The following is an 18,112-nucleotide window of genomic DNA, read 5'->3' as shown; positions in this document are numbered from 1 at the left end:
CAGATTGCAGAGTTATGTTAAAATAATTTCAAAGGAGCTTTAGTTAGGGAAGAGAACTTATTTTTTTTAATCCCTAGCATGCAAAAAACAAGTTGAAATTGAAAAATAGCTCAATATTAATTTGTTAGGATATAGTCATAGTTTTAAAGTATCCGATTAATAAATTAATTGCGATTAATTTATTAATTGTGAATAAGAAAATGGCAAGCAGAATAGTCAATGAAATTAAGTGAGAACAAGACTAAGATCTGTATTTTAAGTTTCCTTAACATATTTGTTATTATTTTCATCACAACAGAACTCACTATGCACTATTTATGGGGAGGGACACCCATAAAAGTAAAAAATCAAATATGAAGTTCTTATATTACCTTTGAAACTGAGATATGAATTGCTGATATAATTAATTATATTTTCTATAAAGAAAGTTAAATAACTGTCTAGGTTACTAAGATGGGGTACTTAAGAATATGAGAGATGACGGCATAAAGAGAAATGAGTGAACTGAACGCATATATGCAGATAAACATATTCTAGTATTTCTATACACCAAATATATAGCTTAAAATCAGGTTACACTGGAAGCAAAACAAGGGGACCTTGCTTTTAAAGACACCTTCATAAAACAACGTCAATAACTTTGGCTCTCATACAGAATATATTATATAAACTATATTCCAAATCAAAATTTTCTAAGATATCAACTTACATCCTATAATAAACCATATCTATGTGTGTGTATATTTGGAGCAGTTATACGAGAATACATTGATATATAACATTTTAAATTTTTAAGAAAAAATTTGGCTAAAAGGATTACACTGAATGTTGTAAAAAGGTATATTAACATAAATAAGAATCCTGAATTTAATATCAGCAATTATTTCATTGTGCAATGCCTTTGCTTACACACAATGAGGGAAACAGAACCATATGAATCATAAGTGAGTACACTCTGAAAAACTATCATCCCCACTTTAAAGGCAGGCCAAGAGCCCAACTTTACCTGACCTTTTTTTTCTTTTCCATTGCTATATTACTGACTGCCCAAGAACAATCCCCAATTCACAATTTGTCAAGGTTCAAACATGAGCTATCACTAATTGATCATAATAGTCCTTCCTAAGGTCTACAGACTACTTTCGGAAAATATTACTGATTCTACAATAGCAGAAATGTTTCTACTTTTGTTGCTAATAGAAATTAAAAGATATTTACTACAATGGATAAAAATCAAAGAATTCATTGGTGATCTACTTTTACACAAAAAAATGGGTAAGGTTTTGTTTTTGTTTTTATTTCTCTGCTGAAGTGAGAAAAAGTGTAAGAATTCTCAAAAAGAATTTAAAAATCCAAGACTTAAAAATAAACAAAGCTATATTTATTATAATCAGTACTATACACAGGAGAATTTGTCTCTCAGCACTTTTCTTAAGTAAAGAAGCAATAACTCATACTTAAAAGCACTTTCTATCGTCAAGAGAGTTAAGCTGGAAAACACCAAAGGGATTTATAGTGTGCATGACACTAAACATCTAAAAGAAAAAAACAAATTTAGGAAGTAGAACACACCATTAATATAGGTAACATAAAATGAAAAACTAAAATGAACAGTGTAAAATGTTCAAATTATGGCATCAAATTAAAATTCAAATGCACTGGAACATCACCATAATGTATTCTTGGAGTTTTCTAATTCGATCAGTGTCTCTGCATGAAAGGATGCCTCATAATAATAACCTGTGGTATTTATAATATTAATATTCCTTTCCAGTCAGTCAATAACTTAATCTAGACAACCTTTTATCAAATTCCTGTCTAGAATTAACAATATTACATGATAATTAAATACCAGAATAGTTATAATCAGCTGAATCATAAAATAGGCTTTGAAATAGAACCCAAATTGCTTCATTATCAAAAATACAATGAAGCTAGTTGAAATAAAACAGCCTGAGTATTGAGGGTTTTTTCAAAATAACCTGACTTTATTAGTAAGATGCCTTTCAGAAAATCCTAAGGAAGGAACTTAGGTTCATCATGAGGCTACAACAAGATTAGAAAAGGAGAAGACACATACAATCCCAGAAGATTTACGCTAATAGAACTCTTCCTGAATGCATGCAAAACATATACCCCTGCTATCCTTATTTCTAAGAAAGCAACAGGTAATATAGCTTTCTCATTCTCTTTCAACTAAGTAACTTACTTAAATTGGCTTAAACTTTCACTTTAATTTGCTACTAAATATTTACTTAAATTTGCTACAGAGAGAGGGAAAAACAATCTGAATCACTCAAAAAGCTAAACCTGCAATCTGACTCTACTGCTGGTAGCTGGCAATTCTTATCTTTCTAGGAGATATTTCAAATGGAATATAAAGCAAATTCATTCTTCAATTTATTTAAAACAATTATTTCATTTGCCAATGTGTTTCCAAATAAAATTATGCAGTATGTAACACTGTGCTTCCTCTTATGAATAAAATTCAACCCAAATGACTAATAGCCAGCAGAAACAAAATGGCTAAACAAAAAGAATGCACTTAAGATGAAAATTTCATTTTAAAAAAGATTGTGAAAAAATATGTTTTTTCATACTACGATACCTTTCTATTCAACCCCTCCTGACTACTGCTGAACTGCGGAACATTTTAGGTTTCCTGACTATACAACTCTGACTCCCTGATTATCTAGGACAGGAGTCCGCAAACTACAGACTGCAGGCCGAATGTGTCCTGCCATCTGTTTTGTAAGTAAGTTTTATTTGAACACAGTCACACTGTATTCATTTGCATACTGTTTATGTTTGCCTTTGTGCTACAATGGCAGTTATGAAGCAACATCGGCAAAAACTGAATTATTTACCTGTACATTTTGTCATTCACAGACAAAGTTTGCCAACCCCTGACTTAGAAGAATCTCTAGATGAGTGATCTTCAACCGAAGTTCTAAAGGCATTTAGGATGGAACAAATCTTCATTGTATAGGGTTGTCCCTTGCTTTGCAGAATAGTCAGTCTCTCTAGTCCCCAACAGGACCTAGCCCCCTAATCATTATGACAGAAAAATCTTGTTCCAAACATTCTGTATTGACAGTCACCACTATCATCATGCTGAAAATCTCTGCCTCTGACACAGTGATGACACACACAGGCCAAATCAAGTCAACAGAAGTGTTTTGCAGGATCACACATAGATTTTCTAAAATGTATGACTCTAAATTTCTTTAGTAGGGATCAGCAAACTCCCTTTTTTGTAAATAAAGACAAGAGATCATATGGGCAGACCCTAAAATATTGGCCTTTCCCAAAAAAAGTTTGCCAACCTTGGCTTTGCAGGCAGTAGTATACTCTATTTAATTACACTCGGTTAGTTTATTCATATAAATTCCCTGGCCTCTAGACATTTGAGTTTAAGACTTCCGCACAAATCAATTTTTCCTGCTTTATATACTATGTGGCCATTAATAAGTATAATTGGATTATCTGATAGAGGGTTTTAAGCATTCCTCAGAAAATAAAGTGCCACAGAATGCATGAATATTCATTTTATGCTTCATATATGCAGTGTCTAAATATCTGGAATGTTTAATTTTATATTACTTAATTTGTTTCATAGTAAGATGGTATAGGTTGGGCACAGTGGCTCACACCTGTAAATCCCAGCATTTTGGGAGTTCAAGGCAGGTAGATCAGGAGTTTGAGACCAGCCTGGGCAACATGGCAAAATCCCATCTCTACTAAAAATACAAAAATTAGCTGGGCATGCAGGCGTGCCCTTGTAGTCCCAGCTACTCAGGAGGCTGAGGTGGGAGGATCACCTGAGCTTGGAAGGTCAAGGCTGCAGTGAGCCAAGACTGTGCCACTGAACTCCAGCCTGAGCAACAGAGCAAGACCCTGTCTCAAAAAATAAAAATACAAATAAATAAGATGGTATAAATAAAATATTAGGAATATTTAAATATTTTTAAGTTTTAAATTTTGACAGTCATTGCCAATAAAAATCATCACAGAGAAAATGTTGAACCACCCTACTAAAATGTTTCAAATCAAATGAAAAAGCATAGATAAAAGATAAAAATCTTAGCAAGAACAATTTCATTGATTCATACTTACTCCTTCATTTCTTTGGATGGGGAATTACATGCAGGAAGGAATGCTGCTGGGCTACTTAATTTATCCAGAGTACACGCCGTTCCTATGGCTCTCACCACTAACCCAGATTCGCCCTCCAGATCGAAACACTGTAAGTACCCCACAACTGCATTTCCTCTCATTTCAAGTACTTTCAAGCCAATCTTCCTCTGCAGTTCACCTACAAAAAGTGGGAAATCTCATTCTTGCTTCTCTTTATATTACATACTATAAGACTGGATATGGTAGTGGTAAAAAAAAAAAAAAAAAAAGTCCAAGAAAATCACAGATTTTCAGAACTTGAAGGAAACTAAAAAGATAATCTGGTTTAGCTTCTACGGAATATAGAACATAATTCTATTATAATATAGCATAATTATAAAATATAATATATACTTATACAGCACAAATATACAGAACAAAAACAAATATACATATTTACTATATAAATAGAACATTGATACTTTGTGTGAAACATATGTATGCATATATATTCATGCATATACATATATAACTCTTAATATAAATATAAACTTTAAATAAAATGGTAAACAAGTTTTTCAAAGAAAAATTTAAAAAGGGAAGGAGGTCAGAGTGGCAGGGAAAGTGGTCAAATGGGTAGAGGGAACTACACTACCCAGGGAAGAACTGTGAAAAGGCAACATTTGAACAGAAAGTATGAGAGACAGAAGAAGGTGATTTGCTTAAGCTCTGACAAATAAATGGTAGAGGGAGGAAAACTAGAATCCAGGTTCCCATTCAGGGTTCCTTCCTGAACCCCCCTTGTTCAGTGCTCTTTCCACTACACTACCTCATCAACACAATTTCCTTTTACTACAAGCTTCTGATTTGCATTTCCACTTGTTAAAAGAAGGCAATGCAAGTGTGTTCAGGAAGGCTGGGTCGGGGAAGGCATTCAGTCACTGCTAATTCATACCCTTCATTGTAAAAGTTGAGGTAGCATGGCAAAGGAAAGTGAAAAATTTAAGAGTATTAAATCAGTCAGTAATAAAGTTATTTTTTTTAAATACCTGACATTAACGAAATGAGTCTCTGTCTGGCCTCATTTGATGCCCTTGGTGTGCGAATTCGATCAATCCACTGATATTCTGGGTCTTCATTGACCACAAGTTCTTCTACAAATCCATGAATTATCACAGCTCTATAGCACTTTGGAATAGATGTTGCTGTTAAAACAAATTATTATGCTTCTGTTTATCAAAAGGTAAAACTCAGTTTTTAAAAACTGTTCATCTCAGTTTTCTGACCTTTAGATACATAATATAAGAACATCTTTTACTGTAATATTCTCAATGTAATTATAATAATACTTCCAATCAGTCTTCCAAGATCTATTTCATTTTTAGAAATAATTATTTTCTTTCATGGAGCCTCTCACCTTTCTCACGTAAGCAAAGTAAATATAAATTGTATTTGTATAAATTGGAAAACAGCTATAGATGACCTTAAACAGAATTCAATACAAAGTTTAAAAAATCAAAATTTAGGTCAGCTAGCTAATTATTACATAAATAGGTAGAAAGCAGATAATGAATTTTTTTAAATCTTCAATTATTCAAAGCCCTTTGTGAAAGCACTTCTGTACACCACATAGCACAGTTTCAAAAATCAAACCACTACCTTTCTGACATAACCTGAGGAGTCAAGTTCAGATTCAAAAAGGAGAGAACCTGAATACATCTGTACCAAATTAGCCTCTTAAAATAAACATTAGTGCACTGAAGCTAAGTCAGCTAGTTAGGGATTTCAATCCTACTATTGCAGGCTGGCTGTGAGTCACCAAGATCTGCCCATTTCAGACCCATATATTTCATGGAGTTCCCTAGACCCAATAACCATAGAAGCCTGTGTATTTTGGGACAGCACCACAGTGCTTAGCCGTAGTGTTCTGCTCCTTTCTTTCAGTGTCCTATACTACAGTAAAATGTCACTGGATTTTTCTAATAAAACTTTCTATAAATGTTCAAAAACTAGATACCATTTATACTCAAATCAGAACTACTGTAACTATTCTAGAAAATTAACAATTTTCTCTTTGGCATTAAAACCAAGTATAATACCCTTTCTACTTGCCTTCTGAAATGCTAACTTGATTTCTCATATTTAACAGTTAATTACATTTCCTGTTGAGTAACAGAATGTGTTTACTTACTGCAAAAGAATTTGACTCCACATGATGACTGCCTAAATCGATTTAAATCATTGAAGAGGTCTACTTTGACAACTACATTGATTTCCCCACGGATACCTATAAATTTAAAAAGAAAATCAAGTTTCTACCTTAAGAAAGTAATGTACAATTAAATAATGAAGCAAATTACTGCTAAATAATGATTTTAAAATACAATGATTTAACTTACAATTTTTTGAACTTTACCAGGGTGCAAAACCATTCTGTTTTTCACTTTCAGTCCAGAATTCAATGAATTACATGAGATGTTCAATACTTTATTTAAAAACTAGTCTTTGTTTTAGTTGATTCTGTCCAACTGTTGGCTAATATAAGTGTTCTGTGCACATTTGAGATAGGCTAGGCTAAGCTACAATGTTTAGTTGATTAGATATATTAAATGCATTTTCAACTTAGGATGAATTTATCGGGATATAACCCCATCACAAATCAAGGTGCATCTGTAATGTGTTGATCATGATAGTAATGGCAGCTTTGTTTCCTAATTATTTTCATTCTCAGTAGTTTCTGTATATTTTCTGAAGCACAACATGTATGCATTAGAAAATGAGTAATTTTCATTTTCACCACAAGTTTCCACTTTGACCCAAGACGAATTAGAAAGGAGTCCCATTTGAATTGATGATGATGTAATGATTATGGTGACAACATTTGCTGAGCAGTGAAAGAGGATGTACTAAATGTTTTACAGGTAGTATCTCAGAGTGGTCACATTAACCCAATAAGGTAGCATCATCCTCATTTTACAAAGGAAGAAATTAATATTTAATAAAAATGAAGGAATTAACATAGTGTCAACAGCTGTTAAGTGGCAGATCCAGGATTAAAATTCAGATCTTTATGATCCCAGATTATATATTCTTAACAAGTAATGCAAGAATCTGATTTAAAACAAAAGAAGTTTTATTCATTTCAATGAATATAAGTTAAAGTAAGCTAACTAAAAAATTCCAAGCTAGGAGTAGTGGCTCATGCCTGTAAAGGGAAGCAAGGCAGGAGGACAGCTTGGGCTCAGGGGTTTGAGACCAGCCTGGACAACATAGCGAGAAAAAAATTAAGTAAATAAAAATTTCCAAGAATACGGGTTTTCAAAACATGCTCTGATAAATAAGAATGACCCAGCTCTTATCTCTAAACATTTACTAAATATTTTCATTTGACTGTCCTGACTTCATGTCAAATTCATACTTATGGTGGAAGACCTAAGAAAACTGACTCAATAATTTACCTACTAAAATATTAAGAAAGCAAATCTCAACACTCTGGGAAGCTGAGGCAGACCTGAGCTCTGGAGTTAAGGCCAGCCTAGCCAATATGGCAAAACCGTGTCTCTACAAAAAAATTTAAAAATCAGCCAAGTGTCACGGCATGTGCCTGTAATCCCAACTGCCCAGAAGGTCCTGCTTCAGGCAACAAAAAACTTTTAAATAATTTGTAAGCACAAAAATCAGTATTAATCAGTTTGAAAATGTGTTTTAGAAACACAGTATCAACACTAGATCAGTTTTAAATCATGCATTTACTTACCATACTGTACAAATTTAGCAAGCATTATCTCAAATTATGTTGAGAAGCAACAATTTTACTAACAATAATTTACTATTATTTGTTTATTTTTAAAAAGGCATCATCTTAAGATATATATACACACACACATACACACATATATGTATATATGGTTTTTTTTTTTTTTTTTTTTTTGAAACTGTCTCGCTTTTGTTGCACAGAACGTGATCTCGGCTCACCGCAACCTCCGCCTCCCGGGTTCAAGCGATTCTCCTGCCTCAGCCTCCCAAGTAGCTGGGATTACAGGCATGAGCCACCACGCCCAGCTAATTTTGTATTTTTAGTAGAGACGAGGTTTCTCCATGTTGGCCAGGCTGATCTCAAACTCCTGACCTCGGGTGATCCACCCGCCTCGGCCTCCCAAAGTGCTGGGATTACAGGCAAGAGCCACCGCACCTAGCCTAAAGATACTTATTTTAAACCACCAAATATAGCACAAATGTCTTTAAAGACAAGTAAAAAAGATTAAGATTGCTATTTTTAATACTTTCTTATTATTCCTTACCATGTATGGTGTCATAAATTGGAAACCATCCTGAGATGACTGTTGCAGCTTCACTATACAGTAAAGGATCAATATCAATGTACACTTTACCAATGGCATCATTTGCACTGTAAGTATCATGGTCAAGAACTGTGATCTGTAAAGGTTCATCTTGTAAGTCTTCATCATCCACCTAAAAGCATACCTTAAAATTAAATCTCACATAGTTTTTAAATCTTAATTACCACAAATGTACACCTATATCAAATGAAAAGGATGACCATCTGCAAATAAAATCTTACAGATTTCTAAGCACCAAAGTAGAGAAAAGAATTAACACACAAAAAGTTATAGCTCCTTTTCCTACACAATATCCCATCTTTCTAAAGAAAAAAAGTTTATCTCTCAGCACAAGAGTGGGATGACTAACAACAGAAAAAGTTATATCTCAATTTTTGTACATATCATTCTGTGTTTTACAGCTTTGCCTAAGATATACAGCAAAAGTGCCTAAGGAATGTCATATTAGAGTTCATGTAGTATCTATAGAGAGAAGAATGCTAATTGAGTACAATGACACCACAATTTCTAAGGGTGATTTCAGAGAACAAAACCATAAGGAAAACTAACATTATGTGTAGGAAACATTATGTGTAAGAAACTAACATTATGTGTAAGTTATGTGTAGTTACACATAACTAACATTATGTGTAACAAATTCACAAATTAAGTAAGTTCACAAATTAAGTTCATGATATAAACGTCTACCCTTTCCCCTTTTATTTAGTCATTATCGAGTTATTATCATATGCCAAACACTGTGCCCAACGGAGGGATTTACAATGGAGAACAGTGCAAAACGATTTCTCCCTCACGGAAGACACGTTCACTATTTTGGCTGCCACCGTCTGGATATCATGCCATTATTTAATTTGCCAGCCCCCTTCATCAAATATAGTGGCCAGAAGGGAACATATTATAGACAGTATTAAGACTGGGACAGAATGCAAAAGGATTATTTTCTATAATAAGAAAATTACACTTTTAAAATGCAGTCTATGGATGTTCTTCTTTACATCAGACATACCATACTATTAAGATTGAGTCTGTGGTTGGCTACAATCTCTGTATCACTCTTACATATGCTTTAGTCAAGTGATAACTCTACAACCCGTATACTTTGGTTGGTTTTTTAAACTTGGATATGAAACATTATGCCTTTCCCTATTCCCTATTTAATTTCTTGTTCATGTTAAGCTAATAATCCAGCCTCTGAAGATTAGTTTAAGAATTAAAGTACATTAAGGAATTACTGATATCATTAGTGTGATAATGTGATACGGTTTTATTTATTTATAAGGGGTCCTTCTTTATAAGAGGTATATAATTTGGAATTTATAGATGAAATCATACAACATCTCACATTTGCCTTAAAATATCCCCACTAGAGGGAAAACTGGGGTGGGCGGGAGTTAAAAAGACAAAACAAGAACAGTAAAATGTAGACAGCTGTTAAAGGTAGGTGAGGTTCAATATACTAATCTACCTTTATGCATGCTTGAAATTTTCCATAATGAAATGTTAAAATAAAATGATCATTTTGAATCCCAACCCATTCCGAATCAACTGTCATCCAATGGCATTCTCTCCAGTACTATTCTGTTACGTATACATTTAATAAAAGAGAAAGAATCATAAAACAAACCACTAACCATTACTCCAAGACATTTCTCCCCATTTCTAACTCCACTAAAAATACTCTCTGTATATACTTATTTAACCACCTGTACATTCACCCCTGAGTATTATCATTTTTTCTCATGGTACACTAAGGTATCCCTTCCCTGACATTAGGGGGCGCTAAACTAACAACTAAGTGACTAAATATAGCTTGTGATACATACATAGATAGCTAATAATATGACTAATATGAATAGGGAAATTCAAGAATTAATTATAATGAAGTAATTAAGAATATTTAGTAGAGTAAATGGAGCCTCTCTGGAATCCCAAAATATTATAAATTAGGACTTTCTGAGAGATGTTTTAAATGTTTAAATTAGCAATATGCACTGCTAAAATACTGCATTTCTTAGCCTCCCTTGCAACTAAATGTGATACAAGCATAAATCATTACATAGAGTTTGGTAGGGAGGGTGCAAACCTGTTAAAGACGGCTTGCTCATCTGAAAGTGTTATGTTAACTCATCAGCTCCTCCTCCTGGACTCCCCTTCACTCTAGCTCCTTCTGCCAGCCTGGAATACTCATGTGCTCACTGGAACTCCAGGTGCTAAACTGGAGCCAAAAGGACCTTGAATCATTTTAAGAGAAGCCACAGGCTATGTATAGATAACGGAGTCCAAAATGACTGCGTGGAGCAACCATACTACCCTTACACTGCCTAGTACAACATTCCTTTCATGTAAGATAAAAACATCTATTTTGCTTAAGACATTTATTTGAGTGCTATATATATATATATATATAGATCTCCACACAACTGTATATATATACTGTATATATAAACACAGTTGTGTATATATAGTTGTGTATATATATAACTGTACATATATACACAGTTGTATATATATAGTTGTGTATATATAACTGTATAATACAACTGTATATATATGTATATGTATATACAACTGTATATACACAACTGTATACACTGTATATATATACATACACAACTGTGTATATAAACTGTATATATACACAACTGTGTGTGTATATATCTATACAACTGAATATATATATATATAAAAAACTGAATGCAATTAACAACTGATAAACAGGGTTTTAAAAAGGGTTTAAAAAGGACTACATAATCAATGTTAACTGTAAACACAAAGTTTTAAACATTTTTCACAGCATACACATTATTCAGGAAGACTAGTCAAAACAATAACTTACTAAATGTCTTTTTTTTTTTTTAAGACGGAGTCTCACTCTGTCACCCAGGCTGGAGTGCAATGGTGTGATCTTGACTCACTGCAACCTCTGCCTCCCAGGTTCAACCGATTCTCAGGCCTCGGCCTCCCACATAGCTGGGATTACAGATGCGCACCACCACACCTGGCTAATTTTTGTATTTTAGTAGAGACGGGGTTTCACCATGTTGCCCAGGTTGGACTTGAACTCTAGATCTCAGGTGATCCACCTGCCTCGGCTTCCCAAAGTGCCGAGATAAGGCGTGAGCTACTGCACCCAGCCACTAACTTACTAAATTTTAAGGGAACTGCCTGGTAAATCCCTTATTTCAGAAAATAAATATATTATTTTTCAAATTGTTAAGTAAGCTGCTTGAGTACTCATTGGCTTTAAAAAATATCAGTTTATTACCATCATCATTAAAATGAAATATCACTTTTTTAATATTTCCTAGTATCATGAAAATTACTCCGACATATGAAGCTTGCCTCCTCCCACCATTTCAATAACAATGTAATTAAAACTATTTGTTTTTAACAATTTCTAGGTTATAGTTGGGGGAAAGGCATCAAAATAAACTATATAAACATTCCAGTGTATTGCTTGGGTAATGAAAATAGACTCTGTAATTCTAATTCCATCTGAAATCATACAAGGAAGGTACTCCAATTATTTTTTGACTCATATATTCCACACCTTTAATAATGTAGTTTAAAATGTCACAATAGACTGAATACATGTGCAACAGGTCTTTCAAAATACATAGTGGCATTTTAGAAACAGCTAAAAGAAAAATCTGTACATAACATAAAAGAAAATGAGAAGAGAATCAAAATATTTCATGATGAAAATATCAACTAAAAATATAAACTTGTAGGACTCTCACATCCGGATTTCAAAACTCACTACAAAGCTATAGTAATCAAAACAGTATGGTAATAGTATAAAGACAGACATATAGACCAATGGAATGGAATTGAGAGTCCAGAAATAAATCCTCACATCTATGTCCAACTGATTTTTTTTTAACTCGCCTCAAAGGTAAAGTCCTAAAAAATTTACTGACCTCCAGTTCAATGTTCTAGCAGATAACATGGAAGTCCAGTTTAAAAGAGGAGGGGTTTACAGAAACCAGGAATTATCTTCCTTAGAGAGATCCATCTGCTTGGAAACCTTTCGGTGAAAGCTACTGGGAGGTTAAGAATAACAGTTTCTATAACTGAGTCCTTTTGGTAGAAGACTGAGACACAGCCAAGCTACTCTGATGAGGTAGTAATTTTGAGAAACACAGTTATATTCCACAGAGATAATAAATAAAAGCTGTCACTGCCCATAAATGCTCTGAGTCTACAGATGAGGTACACCTTTCTTATACAAACTGAGATTAAGTTTGGTAACAAAATCTTTTCAAACTGCAGTTCTATTTTTTTAGCACACCTATGCCACTCAGACTAACTAAACTATACATTAACGAAAGAACAGAAGATATACCCCAAAATGCTAATATTCAAACCCACTTTCTGCCAAACACCGAATGCCTATCCAAAATGCTGAGTGATTTAAAAATATTATTCCTGGGCCGCACACAGTGGCTCACGCCCGTAATCCCAGCACTTTGGGAGGTCGAGGCGGGTGGATCACCTGAGGTCGTGAGTTTGAGAACAGTCTGACCAACATGGAGAAACCCCGTCTCTACTAAAAATACAAAATTAGCAGGATGTGGTCGCTCATGAGTGTTAATTCCAGCTACTCGAGAGGCTGAGGAAGGAGAATCGCTTGAACCCGGGAGGCAGAGTTTGCAGTGAGCCAAGATCGCACCACTGCCCTCCAGCCTGGGCAACAAGAGGGAAATTCCATCTCAAAAACAAAAACAAAACAAATATATATATATATATATATATATACATATATATACACACACATACACATACACAAAAATCTCTTTTTTTTGACTAGTGCAACTCATATTAACATACAACATGCTTCATAGCCACCTCTATACTACTCTGGAAAGGATTCACATTTGAAAAAAACAGAGGCTCCAAATGGTAAGGCTGTCTGAGGTCATCTGCAAATTAGCAGGCACCAGAAATAGAATGTGTTTTCTCTTAATCCAGACCTTTAAGCTTTTCCAATAGAGGGCTGCTACTCAGTATCCCAACCACTACTGAATGTGCCTTCCAACTAAAAGAAAGATCACGGTCCTAACATAAACCATAAGCAAAGCAGTGCCTAAACATCCTAGTGTTATTTCTTCCATCTTCAGGTATGAGTTTGGCAGGTTCCCCAGCATGATCAAAGCGTCTTTCAAGCAACCCAATACTTTTCTTCCCTTGTTCTCTTTCACTGAAGAATGACACCTTACCCTGCAAGAGCTAAACTTTACCCAGGCTCCATAATGGTTATGAAAGAGGCCTCAGAAAAGGCACAGCAGCCACAGTGCTGCCCAATATAAGGGCTGGCATGAAATAGCAGGGGAGGAAAAACCAAACTGGTCCTCACAAGGTTCTTAAGTAGTCCAAAGAAAATTCCAAAGAAGAAAATGTCTCTTGCAGCTGAGAGGTGAAGGAAGTGGTTATCAGAGAAATGGGCAATATGTGTAGCAAATATTTACTGAAAGCCTATTACATGCTCTTCTGGGGGTTGAGGATATAGTAGTGAAGAATAAAAAAAGCAGGGAAAACACTGCTGGCACAGGGAACAATAACTGACAAGGATGTTTAATTTGGGAAGGGGAGTGGGTAGAAAGGGAGAATGTAAGATGGAGGTGTGGTGATCTGGTAATAGCTTTGGAGTCAGGCCGACTTCGGTCTGAATCCTTACTCTACCACTTAGCTAGCTCTGGGTTGGACTTCTGAGTCATCTTAAAATAAAAGGTGCCAGCCAGGCGTGGTGGCTCACACCTGTAAACCCAGCGCTTTGGGGAGCCGAGGCAGGTGGATCACGAGGTCAGGAGATCGAGACCATCCTGGCTAGCACAGTGAAACCCTGTCTCTACTAAAAAACACAAAAACTTAGCTGGGCGTGGTGGCAGGTGCCTGTAGTCCCAGCTACTCGGGAGGCTGAGGCAGGAGAATGGCGTGAATCCGGAAGGCAGAGCTTGCAGTGAGCCGAGATCACGCCACTGCACTCCAGCCTGGGTGACAGGGTGAGACTCCATCTCAAAAATAAATAAGTAAATAAAGGTGCCTTCACGGCATTGTGAGAACTGAATGAGGTTAACACATGTAAAGCACTTCACCAGTGCCTGGGCTATAATAAGCAGTCTGTAAGTGAGAATTGTATCTCCTTTTGTATGTCACCTTGTTGATCCCAAAGCCTAGTAAAGTCCCTATAATCTCTTGGAGGATCGGGGCATGCCGACAGACCAAATCAATGCATGAAAAAATAAACAGATATAGCGAGAAAGAGAGCAGAAACTGCAGGGAGGTGGCTGGGTGCAACATAAAACAGACATTCCAACAGTAACACAATGGACTTCCTAAGAAGAGCACAAGAGGAAAACATGAGTGATAGGGACCTCTACGTTCAAGTGTCTCAAGGAAGGAAGCACAAGTGGGAAGATGGGAGGAATGAAAAGAGACCTGGGTGAGGAGATGGGAGGCTCCCCTTTTGGAGAAATCCCCTCAGATCACCAGGCCACGAGCCATTTGAACATAACCACCTCCTGTCTCTGTGTGGACTACCAATCAATGGGGAAAGAACAGTCTCTTCAACAAATGTGCCCAAACAACTGAATTTCTACATGTATGAATTTCGACATACATGAATGAAGTTGGGGCCAGGCGTAGTGGCTAACACCTGTAATCCTAGTACTTTGGGAGGCCAAGGCAGGCAGATCACTTGAGGTCAGGAGTTCGAAACCAGCCAGGCCAAAAGGGTGAAACGCCATCTCTACTAAAAATACAAAAAAATTAGCCAGGCATGATGGCACATGCCTGTAATTCCAGCTACTAGGGAGGCTAAGGCAGGAGAATCACCCGAACCTAGCAGGCGGAGGTTGCAGTGAGCCAAGATCACGCCTCTACACTCCAGCCTGGGCAACAGAGTAAGACTCTGTCTTTAAAAAAAAAGGAATGAAGCTGGCCTCTTACCTCACACCATTATAAAAAGTAACTCCAAATGAATCCATGACCTATACATAAAAACTAAAACCATAAAACTCTTACAAAAACCATAGGGGTAATCTTCATGACCTGAGAGTTGACAATGGATTCTTTCATTTCACACCAAAACAAAAATAAATATATTGGACTTCATCAAAATTAAAAACTTCTGTGCATCAAATAAAATTATCAAGAAAGTAAAAAGACAACCTACTGAATGAGTGAAAATATTTGCAAATTATATATCTGATAATAAGTTAATATTTAGAATATATAAAGAACTTTTACAACTCAACAACAAAAATAACTCAATTAGAAAATAAAATGTGGCATACATATACGATGGGATATTATTCAGCCATAAGAAGGAATAAAATTCTGATACATACAGTGTGGATGAACCCTGAAAACATTATGCTGAGTAAAAGAAAGCAGATACAACAGGACAAGTATTATATGATTCCATTTATATGAAATATCTAGCATAAGCAAATTCAAAGAAACAGAAAGTAGATTAGAGGTTACCAGAGTCTAGGGAGAGGAGGGAATGGGAAGTTATTGGTTAGTGGGTACACAATTTCAATTTAGGGTAAAGTAAAAGTTCTGGAAATAGTGGTGATGGTAGCAAAACACTGTGAATGTAATTAATGCTACCAAACTGTACACTTACAAATGATTTAAATGGCAATATTCACAATATATAGTACTATAATTTTTAAAAATTTATTTTAATCCATATATTATTCTTAAGTCATTTTTGGTATATGCTAAAATTTAGAGAAAACTACAATAATAATAATAATATAATACATTTGAGGACTTCTTTTGTTCATGTGTTATCATATACTATATTTTCTTAAATGTAATATAACATTTTTATACTCAATATTCCTAGGTAAGCAGAAAAGAAAATATTTTTATGATGTAGAAATACTACTATGCCTGAAATAAAAGGTTCTCATTATTCCTGAGGGAAAAGATTCACCTCAAAAAAATACACTAAAAAATGTTGACATTTAAAAACTTACCTCAAATTTAAACCACTCCGAGTTCCACTGAGGGTTGAGTGACTTAAGGTACACATCTGTTTTAAAGGTGGTATTACCAAATTTTACCTAAAAATGAATAAGAAATTATTCACATATAAATATCAAAAATGTGAATAAAAGTAAATGTTAATGTCAGCCAACCAATAGAAGGATTAACCATAAAGGGGACAAAAGATTATTATCCTCTGAGACAAAGGGAAGAAAGTACAGATGGATCCAGGTAAGCTTGTAGACTACACTTACAACAAGGGATTACCCACTGTTCTGCTTGACCAGCTCCACACATCACAAAGAACTAACTTCCCCCATTTCTAAAGAGCACGTACAGAGCGGTAAAAGATCAACCACCCAATAGAAAAAACAGGCAAAGGATATGATCAGACAAGTCACAGAAATGGAAATACAGCTGTCTTTAACCACATCAAAAGATGATCAACCTCATTCACACTAAGAAATACAAACTAAAATATTTTTACTTATCAGGCTGGCAAAGATCAAAAGGTTTGAACACAGAATTCGTGAGGTACTGTCATACTTTGCTGGTAGGAGTGTAGAAAAATCTCTACAGAGAACAACTTGACAACATATACCAAAATTTTAAATGCCTTAAATCCTTTTTAAGCTAGCAATTCTATTTCTTAGAATTTATCCCACAGAGGTACACAATGGCATATATCAGCAGCATTACTGTAGCAAAAGCTTGGAAACAAGCTAAATATCTATTAATATGGAACTAACTAAATTTATGGTAAAGCAACACAATGTAGCACTAAATAGAATAAAGCAGTTCTCCATGCACTGATAAGGAACAACTTCCAAGATACACCTTTCTACTGCAGATATATGGCATTCTATAGCAAAAAAAAAAAAAAAGGACAGAATTTATATAATAAGTATATGTCTATATATGTGCACATTATTTCTAGAAGTATATACAAGAAATAGTAACAGTGGTCACTAGAAAGAGCAGAGGAAAGGCTGGGAGAGAGAAGCTGACTCATTTTGTACCTTTTGAATTTTGAACCATGCATGATACTACCTATTTTAAATGCATTATTTTAAAATTAAAAAACAGCAAAAATTAAAATTCAAATGGCAATAACTTTATGTTCATTCAAATTGCAGAATCCTAGATTTGCTTCCAGGAATTTTAACCTACAGAAGTACTTTCACATAAGCCGCCCCCCCCCCCCCACCAAAAATATAGTCATTCAGCAGGAAAGTGACTGAATAAATCATGTGGCCCTATAAAGAATGGAGTCGATTATACATACTGTCATGAGAAGATATTAATTACATAATAACTGAAAAAACAAGTAGCAGAATATATAAAGTAGGATTATATTTGTTTCTAAAAATGCAATATAGATATACAAGTATTTTTTTAAGGGGATGAAGGAAAGATTAACATAAACCAAAGAACTGACAGCAATTATCTCTGTAGAAAGGACTGATCGGGTGTAGGGAATAGAGTACAGTGTTGTAAGAAGAAAGTAAGGGGTTTTCAAGTTATATTTGAGTGTTTGAATCTTTTTTAATGGTGAGCATTCAAGTATTACTTGCATAATTTTTAAAATCACAACAATAAAGAAATGAAACTTAATAAGGAAAAACTTAGGGAGAATA

At 34.8% G+C, this 18,112-nt stretch overlaps 1 protein-coding gene across 23 annotated transcripts in view; it reads right to left on the bottom strand.

Annotated features, from left to right (window-relative positions):
* Positions 1-18,112, bottom strand: part of LOC105492110 (C2 calcium dependent domain containing 5) — a 94,949-nt gene that overhangs the window by 68,671 nt on the left and 8,166 nt on the right. For all 23 annotated transcript variants that reach the window (XM_071072049.1, XM_071072050.1, XM_071072055.1 and 20 more), the window contains exons 3-7: positions 16,466-16,552; positions 8,418-8,589; positions 6,308-6,403; positions 5,166-5,321; positions 4,117-4,315 (exon numbers count right to left, since the gene is read on the bottom strand). In XM_071072049.1, coding sequence (XP_070928150.1) covers positions 4,117-4,315; positions 5,166-5,321; positions 6,308-6,403; positions 8,418-8,589; positions 16,466-16,552 — 710 coding nt within the window. The remainder of the gene's footprint in view (positions 1-4,116; positions 4,316-5,165; positions 5,322-6,307; positions 6,404-8,417; positions 8,590-16,465; positions 16,553-18,112) is intronic.

Source organism: Macaca nemestrina, chromosome 10 (assembly GCF_043159975.1).
Source record: "Macaca nemestrina isolate mMacNem1 chromosome 10, mMacNem.hap1, whole genome shotgun sequence".
Lineage (NCBI taxonomy): Eukaryota > Metazoa > Chordata > Mammalia > Primates > Cercopithecidae > Macaca > Macaca nemestrina.
The sequence above is the reverse complement of the archived record's forward strand: the minus strand, read 5'-3'. Positions and strand labels throughout refer to the sequence as shown.